The following is a 20,964-nucleotide window of genomic DNA, read 5'->3' as shown; positions in this document are numbered from 1 at the left end:
AGTAGATTAGAGCGGAATTCCACAAGCCAGTTGCCTTTTGAAGGCCAGTTAAGGATATGAACCTTCGTCTCAATGCCAGAAAATAGTTTTAGCCAGGGAAGAAACATTGAGAATTGCATTTTAATCACATCACTCTGGATGCTTGTGGAGAATGCATTCAGTGGAGGAAAGAACTTATACAGTGGTTTAGAATTGATTAGAAAGCTGTTGCCTAGAGGAGACAAGAAATGTTGGTGTCTTGAATTGGGAGAGGATACTTAAGAGTACCATCAATGAGTATGGGATTTCCAATTTAGCATGCACTGCCCCTCCTCAACACTCACAATCAAATCAGATTTAGCTGATAATTACAATAAGGATTACAAGCTAACCAGAGGCAAATTTAAGTGTAATTTTATGTAAAGCACTTGGAAAGAATAAGTTACATGATATAGTACCTAAAATCAAGAAATATACTTCTACTTTTATTTATTGAGGTTTGAAAGGCAACTGTGCATCATTATGATATTTCTTGGAGCACTTGGTTTCAAGGCTGTTTTTTGTAGTTCTTCTGAAACTGTCTTTTCATTGGTTCCTTCCCTCTGGTATCTTATGTTCTCTCTAGCATTTTATATTCACTCTACTGTAAAATTTTTTATTCTTATTTTTTGTCTCATTGGATCAAGAGATTAGAATGATATCTTTCCCATTGTTGTTCACATTATTTCACTCATGATTTCTGCTGGTACCTCATTTAAAGATAGTATAAATTTATGAATGTCATTAACAATTCATATATATTAAAATCATCTCTATTAGTATTCACCATATTTTTAATATTTCTTCACTAATAAATATATATTGAATATCTATGGAAAAATACTCAATGATTTCAAATGTCTATTTTGCTGTAGGTCACTCATTATCATTATGTGCTTTAGCAGCAGTAAATGTGAATTAAAATATTTTATGGTTTTCTGCACAGGTTATTCACTCTAACATAAGAAGAGTGTAACCATGTATTAAATATAATCTAGTCAACTTCTGTTAGCACAGTATTTGAAAGTTGTGTTAATTATATAGTGCTCAAATCTAGAAGTTCTGTGTAGAGATAACATGTTGGAACCGTAATTTTCTCAGGGCCCTTGCATTTTCTGATTTCTCAGGGTGTAAATAATAGGATTCAGTAAGGGTGTGATAACAGTGTAAAATACAGCAAGGACTTTATTGCCTGCAAAACTACTGAATGGCCAGGCATAGATAAAGATACAAGGTCCAAAGAACAGAGTGACCACAATGATGTGTGCAGACAGTGTGGATGGAGCCTTGGAGAGCCCTCTGGATGATCTTTGTTGTACAGTGATCAGGATGACAGTGTAGGAGACAAGCAGTAGGATGAGACAGATGAATGAGAGCAGCCCACTGTCAACAATGACAAAGAATTCCAGGGTATATGTGTCCATGCAAGCAAGCTTAATCACAAGGGGAAGGTCACAAAATATATTGTCTATGACATTGGGACCACAGAAAGGCAAGTTTACTGTTAATACCATCTGGCTCATGGTGTGTACAAACCCAATTGTCCATGAAAGTATCACAAACCCACTCAGCAGCCTGTGGCTCATGATTGTCCTGTAGTGCAGGGGTTTGCATATGGCTACATATCTGTCAAAGGCCATGGCTATCAAAAGAGTCATCTCAGCACCCCCAAAGAAGTGCATAAAGAACATCTGGGTCATGCAGCCCTATATGGAGATGGTCTTGTGTTCATTGAGTAAGTCTGTGATCATTTTGGATGTGGTGACAGTGGAGAGACACATATCCAGAAAAGAGAGGTTTCCAAGGAGGAAGTACTTGAGAGAATGAAGAGTGGAACTAAATGTCACTGTGACCATAATGAGAATATTTCCCAACACAGTAGCACTGTAGATCAAGGAGAATGTTACAAAGAAGAAAATCTGAAGTTCCCATTGTCCAGAAAATCCTAGTAAAATAAACTCAGTCACTACAGATCCATTTTTAAGATCCATTTACTTGAATTAGAAAGGCTCCAGTAGTTCTTTTATACAAAGAGAATAAACAAAAATAAAGCCACAATTAGCACTGATGTTTTTCTATTTCTATTTGATGAATAATAGTTGAACTTATGAAAATATATAATATTAAACATATCAGCATCACTGTCTATAATTTGAAATTATTTTATGGGTCACATCACTTTGAAACAATATTCTTATAGTTATGCAGCAATTAAAAAGCGCTTGAAAGAGTGGAAATTTTATTTTCTCTTGTTTCATTCTATTAAATGACCCTTTTTTATCAATTGATCTTGATTGTTACTAATATGCTCACATAGAAAAATAAGATAAGTAGTTACATTAGTATTTATTTTGCCATTTATTATTCCTATTTTCTATTACCTCTTGAGATTATCTTATGATATATGAGGAATATAGAATTTCAAAGATGAGGAAATTTTATTGTCCTGTATCAGTGAAGTAACTTATTAAGATCATTCTATGTTTCTAAAATAAATAAAGAAAATACACACACACACACAAAAAAAAAAAAAAACCTAGGGCTAATTTGTATATGAAAGAAGTCTTTTAATTCATTAAAAATAATTTTGCTTTTTGGGTGCCTGGGTGACTCAGTCCGTTAAGCATCCAATTCTTGGTTTCAGCTCAGGTCATGATCTCAGGGTTGTGAGATCGAGCTCTGCACAGAGCTCCACACTCATCTGCTTGAGATTCTCTCCCTCCTTCTCCCTCTGCCCTTACCCCCACTCACACACTCTCTCTCTAAATAAATAAATAATATATTTTAAAAAATAATTTTGCTTTTTTGTTTCTGTTGTGTAGTATACTGAGAATTTCTGGAAGCATGGACTCATCCTTAGATCTTTATGAGCTTGTTTTCTCAATTTCTTGTATTACTACTGTTCACAGTGAGAAGTGGGTGTGTTTTGTGTAAATGTACGTATGTGATAGTTAAGAAGTAAATAGTGAAATGATTCAACCCTAACATATAGATTTTGCTTTGGTTGTAACATCATACTACATTGTCTTTACTTGGTGTTTTTATTATTCATAGGCTTTAGAGTGATCTAAAATGATCAGTAACAATTAAGTGATCACTATGTGCTATACTGTGTTCTAAGTGTTTAACATTTATTAATGCATTTAATGCTTATAACAATCCCAGGAGGGTGGCATTATTATTATTCTCATTTTGCATATAAGGAAACGAAGGCATAGAAGTATTTAATGACTTACAGTTACACAGCTAACAAGGGTCAAAGCTGGTATCAAGTCCAGTTGGTCTGATCCTGAATCTGGGCCCATACCAATGTACATGTTGCCTCCCAAATTAAAGGAACATATTTTTATGGCCAAGTTAACAAGTATTGATTGAATTCATATGTTCCATGTGAATTCCTTAGGAGATATGTTTCAACAGGTATGTTAGGATCTTTCTATGTTACAGTTAATTACACTGTATTTTCTTATGCAGAATGAATCATTGCCCACTTCCAGAGACAATCTAGAGATACATAGTTATCACACAAAAAATAGCAATAAACCAAACAAAAGTTTTAAGTTAGCACATGGTATATGTGACATATTATAAGAATTTTAAAAGGATGGAGACCCATTCCAAGTGACCCTTTCTGCTATAGCTTTAGGCTCACTTGTTATCTTCAGAATACTTAAAAAGTAAACAAAATCCTCATGGTCTGTGAAAAAAAAGGACAAAGCTTAGAGCATATGTGAAGATTTATGGGAAGAAGAGAATTCAGAGGAGTGGGTAGGAGGAGTGGTACATTTCAAAAAGGGACTGAATGCAGATAGGAAGGTGCATAGGAAGCACCTGTTCTCTTTTCTCCAATGACCTGTAACTTTCTCCATGTTTTTATTTCTACTCTGGCCGTTGTCCAAATGTCCTACCACCATTATCCAGCCTTAATTCCCTCCACTGCTTTCCTATCTGAGATTTTATTGAGAACTGGATAATGCCTACAAATTAGGGAAAATAAAGATGAAAATGATGTTCTTGTCAGTGAACCTCCTGTAGACAGAGTAGATGTTGAATGATGACAGTGGGTCTGGAGGAGCACACAGAGGACAGCCACCCAGCACACCCTCTTTGAAGGTCTGTGTTTCATGATTATCGAGTGAGTGAGCAGGAATTTTGCTTTGGAGACCATTGTGAAAGTAACGTTTTTTTAAAGATTTTATTTATTTGTTTGTTTATTTAGAAAGAGCCAGTAGGGGGAGGGGCTGAGGGAAAGGGAGACTCTCAAGCAGACTCCAAGCTGAGGGTGGAGCCTGATGCGGGACTCCATCCCACGACCCTGAGATCATAACCTAAGCTGAAATCAAGGGTCGGATGCTCACCAAATGACCATCCAGGCACCCCAAAAGGAATTTTAATAATTAGGTGCACTTTGGAGAAATGAGAAGGCCTGATGATTGAATGAATATAAAATAAATATGCCAGGTACAATTTGGGAATACCTTTGCTACATGGAATTTCATGCCCCATGATACAACAACAACAGAAAAACCTGAATATGAAATGAATACAGTTAAGTGTAGTGCAGTTAATACAAATAAAGCCTACATTACAGCTTTATTTTGCCTTTTCATTTTATTTTAGAGAGAATGCTGGCATTCATTTATGTCAATAGCTTTCCCAGCATTTGTTTCTCTTATTCCTCTTTCCTTTCCCAAGCAAATTTCTAAAACTATTTCTTTAGTTCTATACTTAATATACCTGTTTTTATATGATGAGTGAATAAAGGCAATATAAATGAAAGAATGTATATAGTTGAGACAGAAATTCTGTTAGCAAAGAAAATTTTCTTCCTCTTCAATAAGCAATTGCATATTTTATTATAATTATTTTAGTCAATTTATGATGTACTTTGGAGGAAATTGAAGGTAGAATAATTATATATTTGACTAGGAGGGAACTTTGTAATCATTTATTCCCCACATCTTCATTAGTAAATGAAAAATCTAGATCCACATAAAGAGGTAAATTTCCCATATCTTAGATGCAGGACTACCCTAAAGAGATGTGGTATTAGGTGAGAGGGTGTATGTGTAAGATTCTGGCCAGGCACAGAATGAGCGCCAAGATGGCATGCACTGAATCTGAGTCATTCATGTAAATCCAAGATTACAAGCCAAGAATTTCCCTATAAATCCCCACTAGGAAAAGAACAAGCCAAGACTTGTTTTATTAAATAGTTGGATATGAGCATTTCTGCTCTTGCCCACGTGTATACAATATATGTTACTTAATATAAGAATAATTGTTTCAAGTAAGTATGTCCTCCTTTCATTATAGGCACTTGAAGAGAAAATAAAAATTTCAATCTTCACTGATTTTATGTTTTTCAAAATTTACACATACTTATTGTAAAGTACTGAAGGACCTCAAAAACATTAGGCTAAGTAAAAGAAGCCTTACACAAAAGGCCACATGGATGATTTTATTTACATGAAATGTCTGCTAAACAAATCTATAGAGATAGAAAGTACATTAGTGATCACTTTGAGCTAGGGAGTGAGTGTAAATGGGCAGTCTTTTCTTTCGGTGATGATAAAATGGTTTAAAATAAGATTGTGGTAATGGTTGCATAACTTTGTGAATATAGTAATAATCACTGAAATATGTATTGAAATCAGGTAAATTTCATAGTATATGAGTTATAGTTCAGTGAAACTGAAACTACTATACATTTTTGCTTATATTCTTAAGTTTAAAGTATTGTTAATATATTAGTTTAATATTTTTAAATAGTTTGCCTACTATCCAGCTACTTGTACTCAGATATATTTCACTATGAGACAATCAATGACATACTGCATATCCAATACAACTAGGTTTTAAAATTTTTAATGTCCCCTATTTGATTTACATTTTTGACAGCCTTATGCATTTGGAAACTAAATACTTTCTTTTTGTTAAAAGGTTTTCTTGATATTTTTCCTACTATTTAGAATACTCATATGAGTTTCCTGAATTATTCAGTTTCCTTCCTTTGCCTGCATATGAAAATCTTGTAAGGACTTCTCCCTCTTTATTCCTGAAATCTCATTTGTATTTATGGTGTAATGGTCAGTTTTAGGCAGACCTATTTAGCTCTGGTTACTAATTCTCCCTCACCTGCTCCTTCTCCAGCTTTCATTATGATGTGTTTATTTACATGTCCTGTCAGCACCTGAAATGATGAAAAGAAAAATATCACCATTGTGTAAAAAAAAAAAAAGATGAGTTTCTAGCTATTACATTGTTTTCAATGCTAGTATGAGTTACCTAGATCCTCACAATTTGCTTTTCTTAATTTTAGTCATCATTTTTAATCACTGACCATCAATATCATGTTGAGAGCATATATCCTTTAAATTTGTATAAAAATCCTTAGTCCTACATCATTGTGAAATAGTAATGTGATCTCCCAGTGAGAGAGGATTTTTTTAAAAGATTTTATTTATTTGAGAGAGAGAGAGAAAGAGAGAGTGAGCATGAGTGGGGGAAGGGGACAGAGGGAGAGGGAGAAGCTGACTCCCTCCTGAGCAGGGAGCCTGATGTGGGTCTAGATCCCAAACCCTGGGATCATGACCTGAGCTGATGGCAGATGCTTAACTGACTGAGCCACCCAGGCACCCGTGAGAGAGGATGTGGTGTTTCAAAAGCTGCAGCCTTTTCCTTCTAGCCAACAGAAAATTAATTAAAATACCATCTTCGGTATATTAAACCTTTAACAAATTAGCTTTCTATGATGTTTCCACTTACCTGTTCTGAAGGCACAGTATTAAGAAAATATGTTCAAAGGGTTAATCAAAATAAAAATCTGCTTTTCATTCTCTGCGATGCTCTGTATATGAATGCATATACTATCTTCTGCTTCTTTTATAAACATGTAAATCACATGGAGGCAGATGTGTTGGAGCTCTGGGAATCCAAATTTCAGTGGGAATTGTTAGAGCATGGAAGCTGCTGTCCTAGCATGACCAGGAGAGATGTTTACACTTAATTTCTGGCCCTGCAATACTCTCTCTGCGTATTGGCTTGATTACAATGGGTGTGAGAGTGTTGATTGATCAGTTGTGCTATAGGAATTGTAGACATCTTTGAATTAATGGAAGTTTGCTTTCCCTCGTATTACTCCAAGCTATTCTCTTACCTTCTTTCTAATAATATTTGGATAATTTTTAGGTGAGTAATCTGCAGACTTCTCTGAGCATAACACCCTCAACATAAAAATAGATCTCTATGTGTTATAAATTACTACTGACAACAGGCTGTCTCTTGGCTTAGAGGACCCCTTTCAATATTTCTTATGGGGGGGGCACCTGGGTGGCTCAGTTGGTTGAGCGACTGCCTTCGGCTCAGGTCATGATCCTGGAGTCTCGGGATCGAGTCCCGCATCAGGCTCCCTGCTGTCAGCGGGGAGTCTGCTTCTCCCTCTGACCCTCCCTCCCCTCATGCTCCCTCTCTCTATCTCATTCTCTCTCTCAAATAAATAAAATCTTTAAAAAAAATATTTCTTATGGGGCTGGTTTGGTGATCACAAATTATTTTAGTTTCTGTTTGTCCTGGAAGCTTTTTATCACTCCTTCTATTTTCAATGACAGCCTACCTGGATAAAGTATTCTTAGTTGCATATTTTTTTTCTCATTTAGCACACAGAGGGCTGATTACTTTTGTGCTTAAATATTTTCGTAGTTCTGTTTCTGTGAATTGCTGATCCAAATGATTTCCCCACTTTTCCATGGTTTCTTTAACCTTTTCCTACTAATCAGAGGTAATAGCTCTTTGATTCATTTGTTGAAAATATATTCTCATCTCTTACTTTATCTTCACTCTCTTTATTTTTTCACTTTCAGAAAGTTAACTCTGAGTCTTTACTTCATGGATTCTAATTTTTACATATCCAAAATATTTTATCAGCACCATTATATTGAAATATTTACCTGTGTTTGCTTTTACTCATTTTGTAGTTTTAAGACAAAAATCTTTTAAATCTCTGAAGTTTATTTTCAAATGAAAACTCAGCCTGGGAATCTGATCTCCTCATCCCTGATTGTGAATTAGTTGCCCCATTAGCAGTTGGTTGAATATTTTCCTTACTGACCCAAATTCTATTTGTTATATATCACAGTTACATATGAGTTTATGTGTAGGTCTGGACAATACTTTCTATTATATGTTGTTTTTTCTTCATGCATTGAGTCCTCATTCTTTGAAATGCTGTAACTCTATGTTGTGGACTAAGTAGTACATGAAGGCAAACAGCACTATGTCACACAGCAAAGTCACATGTCAAAAGGCAGAATTTAGTAGGAAAACTAACAAGTAAAACTTTAGCATGGTTCTTCTCTTCTTTCATCATTTCATGGAGAAGCTAGATGGGACTGGGTCACTGATGCATGCAACCTTGTAATATGTCCTGGGAAGGTGATCTCACCTGCTCCCTAGTCTACTTTTTAATCAGGCAAACCTGAGAACAAACTCAGAAGGAATAATTAAAATGTCAAACCTTAGAAGCTAAGCAATATGAATTTGGAAGTTAGCTTTTTAGGAGAATATGATAAATCTAACTGCTGACATTTATTGATATTGTAGAATTCTGATACCAAGAAGCACCTCTTTTCTAAAGAAGGACCACCAGCACCCATTAACTTATTTCATTGCAACCCTCCTGGCTCAACAGTGAACAGTTCTGCCTGTCTCTCCACAAATGTGTTTTACTGTTATGTGTTGGTGTCATCATCAAGTAGAGCTTTTCTGATATTTTCAGTTAAATTGGTTTATTTTTAGGTTCTTGAGCCAACATCAAACTCTCTTATTATATAGCGTTATAGGAGATCTTGATATATTTTAGTATAAATCCTCTGGCTTTGTTCTTCAAAATTGCCCTGGCCCATCTTGGCCTTTTGCATTTCCATATACATTTCTGAAAAAACTTGTTGATTTCAGAAACTCTCCTTGGATTCACACAGGGATTATGTTGAATATTATGTGAATTTAAAGATAATTACATATTTATAATTTACGAACCTAATACATCTCTCTACTTATTAGATGTTTATTTTGTTTTCAAGGGTCGCCTGGGTGGCTCAGTTGGTTGAGAGTCCGACTCTTGATCTCAGGGATGTGAGTTCAAGCCCCTCATTCAGCTGGCTCCACAATGGGCATGGAGCTTACTTAAAAATTATTTTTTAACTAAAAAAAGACATTAAATCCTGGGGTGCTTGGGTGGCTCTTTCAGTTAAGCATCTGACTCTTAATCTCAACTTAGGTCTGGATCTCAGAGTCAAGTTCAAGCCCCGCATTGAACTCCACTCTATGCTGGATATGGAGCCTACTTAAAAAATAAAAATTAAAAAAAATAAGAAGATGTTTATTTTGTTGTCATTTAAAAATTATGTTGTTTACCTATATCTTTAATGTCATTAATTAGAGATATCCTAATGCACCATTTTTGCATTCCTTCAGTAAGAAAGAGTGGTTAGAATAAGAGCTAACAAAAAACCAAGATTTGTAAGGAAGTGGCTGGATAAACTTGGAAAACCCTTTTTAGAGAATTTGACATTATTATATTAGTTGAAAATGACCTAGTAATTCTACTTCAAGTGATATAATCTTGAAAAAGTCTTTCACATGTAAATAAACATGTACCTTACATTAATTGCATTATTTTTTAAAATTTGAGTATACATCACATACTATATTACCTTAGTTTCAGGTAACAGGTATTCCACAAATCTATATGTAATCCTATGCTCACCTCAAGTGTAGCTACCATCTGTTACTATGCAACCCTAGTACAATACCATTGACTTTAGGCCCTGTACTGTAACTTTTATTCCCCCATGACTTATTCATTCCATAACTGGAATCCTATCTCTCCCATTCCCCTTCACCCATTTTGCTCACCTTCCCACCCCTCCTCTCTGGCAACCATCAATGTGTTCTTTTATATGTGGAATCTAAAAAACCAAACAAATGAATAAAAAATAAAAAGCAGAATGAGACCTACAAATACAGAGAACAAACTGATGGCTACACCATTTTTATAATAGCAATTCCTTGGTAAAAATAAAATTTTTCTTTACAGAATCTTGTTATGATAGGATATCATTTATTCATTTTTATAAGCCACACTCAAAATAGTAAGAGGATAGGGAACTTAACCTATGCCAGTAGTTTTTATTTTAAATTGTGATGCCAAATGATACAAAATATAAGTATTTGTTAATTCTGAATAATAGTACGATATCTTAATTATGTTATTCTTATACTTCTCCAAATTCTTAAAACATTTCAAAATATTTTAAAACTACATTGTGTTTATTTCTATGAATGATATCATCAGTCAGATGTAAACTCTTTTGTGTTTTTTCACATTTTGTCATTTTTTTCAGATCTCACATTTTTCTTTAATCTCAGATACTTTGTTCTGTTACTACTATCTCTTTGTAGGTATCTGTCCTATCTTCCTTGGTACTTTGTTTCAAAATTTCTGGCTGACATCATTCATGCTTAAATGGATGTCATTCCACATGGGTTTGCCTTAGTCATCTAGGAGCACACGTATCTGTTCCCTACAGATCCTCCTTTGTTTTTCAGAACTCTACAATCATACTCTCCCATAAATAATATGGATGTTATAACAAATCCATTAGGTTGTTTAACTATTTAACAAAGAAAGTAACTAAAGCAAGGCAGTAAGAAGCTAGTAGCAAGCATCCATTTGTGCCATATCTGAGCACTGTACCTTCCTATCTACTAAATTCATGGGCTTGAAGTAAAGTCAGAGCCCATGGGAGAAGACCCATCTGAGCCTTTTTTCCACCTTATGGAAAAAGGTGAGAAGCGACCTCAATTTGGCCAACCATAGATTCAACTGTCTAAAACTCATAGTGTTTATTATCAATGTTCATCTGACTTTCAGCAGCCACTACAGAACTGACTCCTAGATTCTCCATGTTCTATATTCCAAATCTACTTAATTTCATTTTTCTTGGTCCCATTTTTTAGTTAGAAAACCATTTGGCCTCTCCTTCACCGATATGCCCCTTACTATTATGCAGAGTAGAAATAGATTTCAAGATGAAACCTCTTCTTTGCCCAGGGACAACCAATAAATCTATACCTTATCCTCTAAAAAAGGGGCAAGGAATTTCTAAATTCTTTCACCAACTCGGATACCACTTTTCTCAAGATTAGTGCAGATATGAGTTAGATATTGCTGGCTTCAATCTTGTTCAAATGTCTTAGTTTTTGGTAGAAATCCTTCATAACCTTTGCTAAGAAATTATGTCTATTTTTTCAAAAATTTTTGGATTCAGTATTCAACAATTTTGATTCTTTTTGCACATTTCAGTGGATTTTAGGAAGAGAGTTAAGTGAATATGTATTTCATCTCTCAGCTTTAATTCACAGACTTTATTCTATTTTTTGTTTTGTTTTGTGTTAGGCAATATATGTCAACAGTCAAACAAATGGAGAAACAAGGGCGCCTGGGTGGCTCAGTTGGTTAAGCGACTGCCTTCGGCTCAGGTCATGATCCTGGAGTCCCAGGATCGAGTCCCACATTGGGCTCCCTGCTCAGCGGGGAGTCTGCTTCTCCCTCTGACCCTCCCCCTCTCATGTGCTCTCTCTCTCTCTCATTCTCGCTCTCTCAAATAAATAAATAAAATCTTTAAAAAAAAACAAACAAAAAAAAAACAAATGGAGAAACAAAATAACTCCACGGTTTCTGAGTTTATTTTCCTGGGATTCACGGAGTTTCATGAGTTACAGATTTGGTTTTTTTTTCAATTACCTACATAGCCATTGTATTAGGTAAACTCATTATTATCTTTGGAGTAAAACTGGACCCTTGTTTAAACTCTCCCATGTACTTCTTTTTTTTTTAAAGATTTTGTTTATTTATTTGACAGAGAGACAGCAAGAGAGGGAACACAAGCGGGGGGCAGAGTGGGAGAGGGAGAAGCGGGCTTCCTGCCGAGCAGGGAGTCCGTTGCGGGGCTCAATCCCAGGACCCTGGGATCATGACCTGAGCTGAAGGCAGATGCTTAAGACTGAGCCACCCAGGCGCCCCTCTCCCATGTACTTCTTACTGGCCAACCTCTCCTTTATTGATATGTCCCTGGCTTCATTTGCTACTCCTAAAATGATCTGTGCCCTAATTAGTGAATATCAGGCTATCTCCTATGTAGGTTGCATGGTCCAGATGGTCTTTCTTCACATTTTAGGTGGAAGTAAGATGATGTAGCCATGGCAACTGATAGATTCATTGCCGTATGCAAATCCCTGTATTACAAAACTATCATGAGCCATCGTGTTTACATCGGACTTTCACTTCTGTCCTTGACCACTGGTTTTGTGCCAATATGAGCTAAATGGTGCTCACAGTAACTTTACTATTCTGTGGCCCCAATGTCATGGATAGTTGTGTGTGTGTGTGTGTGTGTGTGTGTGTGTGTGTGTGTGTGATCTGCCTCAGGTCATCAGACTTGCCTGTATCGACACTTACATCCTGGAGCTGTTAGTCATTGCATTTACTGGACCACTTACTTTGATCTATTTCATCTTTCTGTTCATCTCTGATAGCATCGTTCTGATTACTGTCTGGCATCAATCCTCCAGTGGATCTTCCAAAGCTTTGTCCACTCTTTCAGCCCACATTACAATAGTGGTACTGTTCTTTGGACCTTGTATCTTTATCTACATATGGCCATTCAGCAGGGTCTCCATAAATAAGATCCTTTCTGTGTTTTGCACAATTTTCACTCCCCTTTTAAATCCAATCGTCTACACATTCAGGAATAAACACATGAAGAAAGCAATAAGAAAAACAAACACCAAGTGAGTTCCAGAACAACTTTTTATTTTATTTATTTTATTTTTTATTTTATTATTTTACTTTGTTTTATTTATTTAATTTTTGTTTTGTTTGTTTTATATATTTTATTTTATGATTTTTTTGGTGGGCAGCAAAGCAGTTTTACTGAGCGATAGTAAAGTGATAGTACAAAGCTCCAGAAGAGGGTTGGGACCCGAGAGGGTTGCCTGCAGAACAAACAACCTTTTAATTGAAACATTACAATCATCAGAGGCATCATCATCATTGTTGCCATCATCATCATCATCCAAAGATACTGAGGTGTATGATTTTGTATTAACCATAAGTTACATTTTGGGAAATGGTTATCCTTCCCTACTCAAGCATATCAAACATCCTGAATTATGCATCTAAATATAAATCATTCCAATATAATCACATTCATATATATTGTAATTTTCAGCTTCTTATAAACTAAATGAGATTCTGAATAAGTATTTACTGTGTTCTAACCATGGATGAAGACACTTTGCATGTGTTTTCTCATAACTTCACAAAAATGAAAATAGAACATATTATTAACATATGCTCAGTAGCAAACTGAGCGTTATAAAATTTAATGAACTTGCCACAGAAATTTTAAGTACATGACCAAGAATCAGATCCTACCTCTAACTTCAGATCTATGCATTTGTAACAGATTGATTTTCTCTCTAAATATTAATAACATCCATGTTTTTTTCCTGTGCCCTCCTTTACATGTTCTCAATAAATAACTCTTTCCAACAAGAGGAAAAAAGCAATTTCCCATTGATCTGAATATAAAGAATCACCAGCAATTACAGTCTCCTAAGACCACTGATTTAATAGAACAACTTATTAAGACAGCTGAAAACATTGATCCCAATTTTCAAGGTACACTAGGATTAGTGTTACTCAACAGGGTAGGGAAGATCATGTATGAGACTCAAATGATTCTGTGTGAGGCCTCGTAATATTTGCACATCAAGTAATAAAAGCGAATGAAAATGCTTTCCACAGTGGTGATATCAATTTACATTCCCACCAACAGTGCACAAGCATAATATTGTATGGTGAAAAATGGTGACTGTATGTATCGTGATGAGCACTGATTAATGTATAGAACTGCTGAATCAATATATTGTACACCTGAAACTAATATAACATTGTATGCTTATATTTCATATTTTATATATATTACATATGTTAAATAAGTGAGGACATAAGCCAATACAATTTTTTTCTGTTTAATTTTTATTGTTATGTTAATCACCATACATTACATCATTAGTTCTTGATGTAGTGTTCCATGATTCATTGTTTGTGCATAACACCCAGTTCTCCATGCAGAATGTGCCCTCTTTAATACCCATCACCAGTCTAACCGATTCCCCCACCCTCCTCCCCTCTAGAACCCTCAGTTTGTTTTTCAGAGTCCATCGTCTCTCGTGGTTTGTCTCCCCCTCTGACTTACTCCCCTTCACTCTTCCCCTCCTGCTATCTTCTTCTTTTTCTTTTTTCTTAACATATGTTGCATTATTTGTTTCAGAGGTACAGATCTGTGATTCAACAGTCTTGCACAATTCACAGCGCTCACCGTAGCACATACCCTCCCCAATGTCTATCACCCAGCCACCCCATCCCTCCCACCCCCCACCCCTCCAGCAACCCTCAGTTTGTTTCCTGAGATTAAGAATTCCTCATATCAGTGAGGTCATATGATACACGTCCTTCTCTGATTGACTTACTTCACTCAGCATAACACCCTCCAGTTGCATCCACGTCATTGAAAATGGCAAGATCTCATTCCTTTTGATGGCTGCATAATATTCCATTGTGTATATATACCACTTCTTCTTTATCCATTCATCTGTCGATGGGCATCTCGGCTCTTTCCACAGTTTGGCTATTGTGGACATTGCTGCTATAAACATTGGGGTACACGTACCCCTTCGGGTCCCTACATTTGTATCTTTGTGGTAAATACCCAGTAGTGCAATTGCTGGATCGAACGGTAGCTCTAATTTCAACTGTTTGAGGAACCTCCATACTGTTTTCCAGAGTGGTGGCACCAGCTTGCATTCCCACCAACAGCGTAAGAGGGTTCCCCTTTGTCCACATCCCCACCAACATCTGTCATTTGCTGACATGTTAATTTTAGCCATTCTGACTGGTGTGAGGTGATATCTCATTGAGGTTTTCATTTGGATTTCCCTGATGCCGAGCGATGTTGAGCACTTTTTCATGTGTCTGTTGGCCATTTGGATGTCTTCTTTGGAAAAATGACTGTTGATGTCTTCTGCCCATTTCTTGATTGGATTATTTGTTCTCTGGGTGTTGAGTTTGATAAGTTCTTTATAGATTTTGGATACTAGCCCTTTATCTGATATTTCATTGGCAAATATTTTCTCCCATTCTGTCGCTTGTCTTTTGGTTTTGTGGACTGTTTCTTTTGCTGTGCAAAGCTTTTTATCTTGATGAAATCCCAATAGTTCATTTTTGCCCTTGCTTCCCTTGCCTTTGGCGATGTTTCTAGGAAGAAGTTGCTGCAGCTGAGGTCGAAGAGGTTGCTACCTGTGTTCACCTTAAGGATTTTGATAGACTCCTGTCTCACGTTTAGGTCTTTCACCCATTTGGAGTCTATCTTTGTGTGTGGTGTAAGGAAATGGTCCACTTTCATTCTTCTGCATGTGGCTGTCCAATTTTCCCAACACCATTTGTTGAAGAGACTGTCTTTTTTCCATTGGACATTCTTTCCTGCTTTGTCAAAGATAAGTTGACCAGAGTTGAGGGTCCATTTCTGGGCTCTCGATTCTGTTCCATTGATCTATGTGTCTGTTTTTGTGCCAGTACCATACTGTCTTGATGATGACAGCTTTGTAATAGAGCTGGAAGTCCGGAATTGTGATGCCGCCAGCTTTGCTTTTCTTTTTCAACATTCCTCTGGCTATTCGGGGTCTCTTCTGGTTCCATACAAATTTTAGGATTATTTGTTCCATTTCTTTGAAAAAAGTGGATGGTATTTTGATGGGGATTGCATTGAATGTGTAGATTGCTCTAGGTAGCATTGACATCTTCACAATGTTGATTCTCCCAATCCATGAGCATGGAACGTTTTTCCATTTCTTTGTGTCTTCTTCAATTTCTTTCATGAGTATTTTATAGTTTTCTGAGTACAGATCCTTTGCCTCTTTGGTTAAATTTATTCCTAGGTATCTTATGGTTTTGGGTGCAATTGTAAATGGGATCAACTCCTTGATTTGTCTCTCTTCTGTCTTGTTGTTGGTGTATAGGAATGCCACTGATTTCTGTGCATTAATTTTATATCCTGCTACTTTACTGAAGTCCTGTATGAATTCTAGCAGTTTTGGGGTGGAGTCTTTTGGGTTTCCAAATACAGTCAAATCATCTGCAAAGAGTGAGAGTTTGACTTCCTCTTTGCCGATTTGGATGCCTTTGATTTCTTTTTGTTGTCTGATTTCTGTGGCTAGGACTTCTAATACTATGTTGAATAGCAGTGGTGATAGTGGACATCCCTGCCGCATTCCTGACCTTAGGGGAAAAGCTCTCAGCCTTTCCCCATTGAGAATGATATTTGCTGTAGGTTTCTCATAGATGACTTTTATGATATTGAGGTATGCACCCTCTATCCCTATACTCTGAAGAGTTTTGATCAAGAAAGGATGCTATACTTTGTCAAATGCTTTTTCTGCATCTATTGAGAGGCTTGTATGATTCTTGTTCTTTCTTTTGTTAATATGTTGTATCACGTTGATTGATTTGCGGTTGTTGAATCAGGCTTGCAGCCCAGGGATAAATCCCACTTGGTCATGGTGAATAATCCTTTAAAATACTGTTGGATCCTATTGGCTAGTATTTTGGTGAGAATTTTTGCATCCATGTTCATCAAGATATTGGTCTTTAATTCTCCTTTTTGATGGGATCTTTGGTTTTGGGATCAAGGTAATGGTGGCCTCATAAAATGAGTTTGGAAGTTTTCCTTCCATTTCTATTTTTTGGAACAGTTTCAGGAGATTAGGTATTAGTTCTTCCTAAATGTCTGATAGAGTTCCCCTGGGAAGCCATCTGGCCCTGGGCTTTTGTTTGTTGGGAGATTTTTGATGACTGCTTCAATTTCCTTAGTGCTTATGGGTCTGTTCAGGTTTTCTATTGCTTCCTGGTTCAATTTTGGTAGTTGATACATCTCTAGGAATGCACCCATTTCTTCCAGGTTATCTAATTTGCTGGCATAGAGTTACTCATAATATGTTTCTATAATTGTTTGTATTTCTTTGGGGTTGGTTGTGATCTCTCCTCTTTCATTCATGATTTTGTTGATTTGGGTCATTTCTCTTTTCTTTTTGATAAGTCTGGCCAGGGGTTTATCAATCTTGTTAATTCTTTCAAAGAACCATCTCCTAGTTTTGTTGATCTGTTCTACTGTTCTCTTGGTTTCTAGTTCATTGATTTCTGCTCTGATCTTTATTATTTCTTTTCTCCTGCTGGATTTAGGCTTTATTTGCTGTTCTTTCTCTAGCTCCTTTAGGTGTAGGGTTAGGTTGTGTATTTGAGACCTTTCTTGTTTCTTGAGAAAGGCTTGTATTGCTATATACTTTCCTCTCAGGACTGCCTTTGCTGTATCCCAAAGATTTTGAACAGTTCTGTTTTCATTTTCATTGGTTTCCATGAATTTTTTTAATTCTTCTTTAATTTCCTGGTTGACTCATTCCTTCTTTAGTAAGATGCTCTTTAGCCTCCATATATTTGAGTTCTTTCCGACTTTCCTCTTGTGATTGAGTTCTAGTTTCAAAGCATTGTGGTCTCAAAGTATGCAGGGAATAATCCCAATCTTTTGGTACCTGTTGAGACCTGATTTGTGACTTAGGATATGATCAATTCTGGAGAATGTTCCATGGGCACTAGAGAAGAATGTGTATTCCGTTGCTTTGGGATGGAATGTTCTGAATATGTCTGTGAAGTCCATTTGGTCCAATGTGTCATTTAAAGTCTTTATTTCCTTTTTGATCTTTTGCTTAGATGATCTGTCCATTTCATTCAGGGTGGTGTTAAAGTCCCCCACTATTACTGTATTGTTGTCAATGTGTTTCTTCGCTTTTGTTATTAATTGCCTTATATAATTGGCTGCTCCCATGTTAGGGGAATAGATATTTACAATTGTTAGATCTTCTTGTTGGATAGACCCTTTAAGTAGGATATAGTGTCCTTCCTCATCTCTTATTACAGTCTTTGTTTTAAAATCTAATTTGTCTGCTATAAGGATTGCCACCCCAGCTTTCTTTTGGTGTCCATTAGCATGGTAAATGGTTTTCCAGCTCCTCACTTTCAATCTGGGGGTGTCTTTGGGTCTAAAATGAGTCTCTTGCAGACAGCATATTGATGGGTCTTGTTTTTTAATCCAATGTGATAGCCTATGTGTTTTGATTGGGGCATTTAGCCCATTTACATTCAAGGTAACTATTGAAAGATGAATTTAGTGCCATTGTATTGCCTGTAAGGTAACTGTTACTGTATATTGTCTGTGTTCCTTTATGATCTATGCTGCTTTTAGGCTCTTTCTTTGTTTAAAGGACCCCTTTCAATATTTCTTGCAAGGTTGGTTTCGTGTTTGCAAATTCCTTTAGTTTTTGTTTGTCCTGGAAGCTTTTTATCTCTCCTTCAATTTTCAATGAGAGCCTAGCTGGATATAGTATTCTTGGCTGCATATTTTTCTCGTTTAGTGCTCTGAAGATATCATGCCAGTTCCTTTCTGGCCTGCCAGGTCTCTGTGGATAGGTCTGTTGTCACTCTAATATTCCTACCATTGTAGGTTACATATCTCTTCTCCCGAGCTGCTTTCAGGATTTTCTCTTTGTCTCTGAGACTCGTAAGTTTGACTATTAGATGTCGGGGTGTTGACCTATTTTTATTGATTTTGAAAGGGGTTCTCTGTGCCTCCTGGATTTTGATGCCTGTTTCCTTCCTCACATTAGGGAAGTTCTCTGCTATTATTTGCTCCAATATACTTTCTGCCCCTCTCTCTCTTTCTTCTTCTCCTGGGATCCCAATTATTCAAAATTTTTTTCATCTTATCATATCGCTTATCTCTCAAATTCTGCCCTCGTGATTCTGTAGTTGTTTCTCTCTCTTTTTCTCAGCCTCTTTATTTTCCATCATTTGGTCTTCTATATCGCTGATTCTCCCTTCTGCCTCAATTATCCTAGCAGTTAGTGCCCCCATTTTTGATTGCACCTCATTAATACCCTTTTTGATTTCGACTTGGTTAGATTTTAGTTCTTTTATTTCTCCAGAAGTTTCTCTAATAACTTCCACACTTTTTTCAAGCCCAGCTAGTATCTTTAAAGTCATGATTCTGAACTCTAGGTCTGACATCTTACTAATGTCCGTATTGAGTAGGTCCCTGGCTGACGGTACTATATCTTGTTCTTTTTGCTGAGGTCATTTCTTTTCGTCTTGTCGTTTTGTCCAGAGGAGTATAGATAAATGAGAGAACAAAATGCTAACAGGTTAACAACGTCCCGAGCCAATATCCTCTTTACAAATCAGAAAAGACCTGAAACCAGGGGAAAAGAAAGGGAAAGAAAGAGAAAAGAAAAAGATAAAACAAAAAGAGAACAATACAGAAAGAACAGAATATGATCAAATATGGTCAGGCTAGTGCATAGATCAGTGCCACACACTAGATTTTGGGCGTATTTTGGTCTGTTAGAAAAAAAATGCTTCCTAAAATTTTAAAGGAAGAAAGACTTATATATGTACAAAATAAAGGTTGATACAATGAAGGGATGGAAGATGACTGTAAAGATGAAAATTATAAAAAATTTTATAAAAGGAATTGATAGATAAGTTGTTTGAAAAAAGGAGATTTAAAAAAAAGAAAAAAAAGGGAGAGAATGTGATCAGGCAGGAGACTAGAACAAAGCCATACACTAGTGATTTAGGGTTTATTTTGATATGTTAGAAGAAAGTGTATCTCAAAATTTTAAAGAGAGAACAACTTATATATATGCCAAAAATAAGGGTAACTATGAAGGGATAAAATATGACTCTAAAAATGAAAAATAAAAAATGTTTTTTTAAAAAAAGGGATTGATAAGATGTTGGTTGAAAAAGGGAAAAAGAAAAATTAAAAAAAGAGTTAAAAAATTAACTTTGAAAAACTAATGAATCATGGTAAAAAAAAAAAAAAAAAAAAGCCATGAATTCTATGTGCCGTATTCCCCTAGCGCTGGAGTTCTCCCATTTTCCTTGATCGGTAAACTTGGTCTTGGCTTGCTGGCTCTTCGTGCTGATCTTCTGGGGGATGGGCCTGTTGCCGTGGTTCCCAAATGTCTTTGCTGGAGGCGGAATTGCCCCACCCTTGCCGGTCCAGGCTAAGCAAGCTGCTCGGGTTTGCTCTCAGGAGCTTTTGTTCCCTGCAAGCTCTCCGTACAGCTTTGGAGGACCAGGGTGAAAATGGTGGCCTCCCAATCTCCACTTAGGGGAGCCGAGAACTTGGGGCCCCGCTCCTCAGTGCGCCCCCAGAGAAAAGCAGCCACTCCCGCCTCCCTGGTCTCCTGCCGCACTGTGTGCTCACCCGGCCTGTGACCAAGCGTTTCTATCTTTGGCACCTGACCCCGTGTGGAGTCTCCAAACCCAGCAGATCCCTGCAGTGCGCTCCCGTGCCGCTCCTGCCGGGGGAGGGAGGGGAGTCTCCCCGGCTCTGCTGCTTGTTGGGTCCCTGCTGGAGGAGCAGTGGCCCAACTGGGCCGCAGATCACAGTTTATGGCAACCCCGAGCTGAGAGCCCACGCCTCGGCTCTGTCTCTGCAGCCGGCTTCCCCGCTCCAATACCTGGGAGCTCTGCTGCACTCAGGCACCCCCCATCTTTCTGTGACCCCGAAGGTCCTGAGACCACACTGTCCCACGAGGGTTGCACCCCCCGCTTAGCCACTGGAGCTACGTCCCTCAGCGGAGCTGGCTTCTAAAAGTTCCGATTTTGTGCTCCGTGTCTCCATCACTTGCCAGAAGCGGCCGAGGGAGGCCCCTCCCCCGCCATCTATCCTCCCGAATATTGCCTCGGATTTACTTCTCCACATG

General features: G+C 37.1%; 1 protein-coding gene and 1 pseudogene across 1 annotated transcript; one reads left to right on the top strand and one right to left on the bottom strand.

Annotated features, from left to right (window-relative positions):
- Positions 1-1,071: 1,071 nt before the first annotated feature.
- Positions 1,072-2,009, bottom strand: LOC112833300 (olfactory receptor 4L1-like). The gene is given in 2 exon segments (XM_025884372.1): positions 1,072-1,124; positions 1,127-2,009. Coding segments are annotated over 2 exon segments (936 nt in total).
- Positions 2,010-12,073: 10,064 nt separating this feature from the next.
- Positions 12,074-12,874, top strand: LOC112832885 (olfactory receptor 4K13-like; annotated as a pseudogene).
- Positions 12,875-20,964: the final 8,090 nt, after the last annotated feature.

The sequence above is a fragment of the Callorhinus ursinus genome, unplaced genomic scaffold (genome assembly GCF_003265705.2).
Source record: "Callorhinus ursinus isolate GAN/ISIS: 27379988/994484 unplaced genomic scaffold, GSC_fseal_2.0 scaffold116, whole genome shotgun sequence".
In the NCBI taxonomy this organism is placed as follows: domain Eukaryota; kingdom Metazoa; phylum Chordata; class Mammalia; order Carnivora; family Otariidae; genus Callorhinus; species Callorhinus ursinus.
Note: the sequence above shows the minus strand (reverse complement) of the source record. Positions and strands in the feature narration are given on the sequence as shown.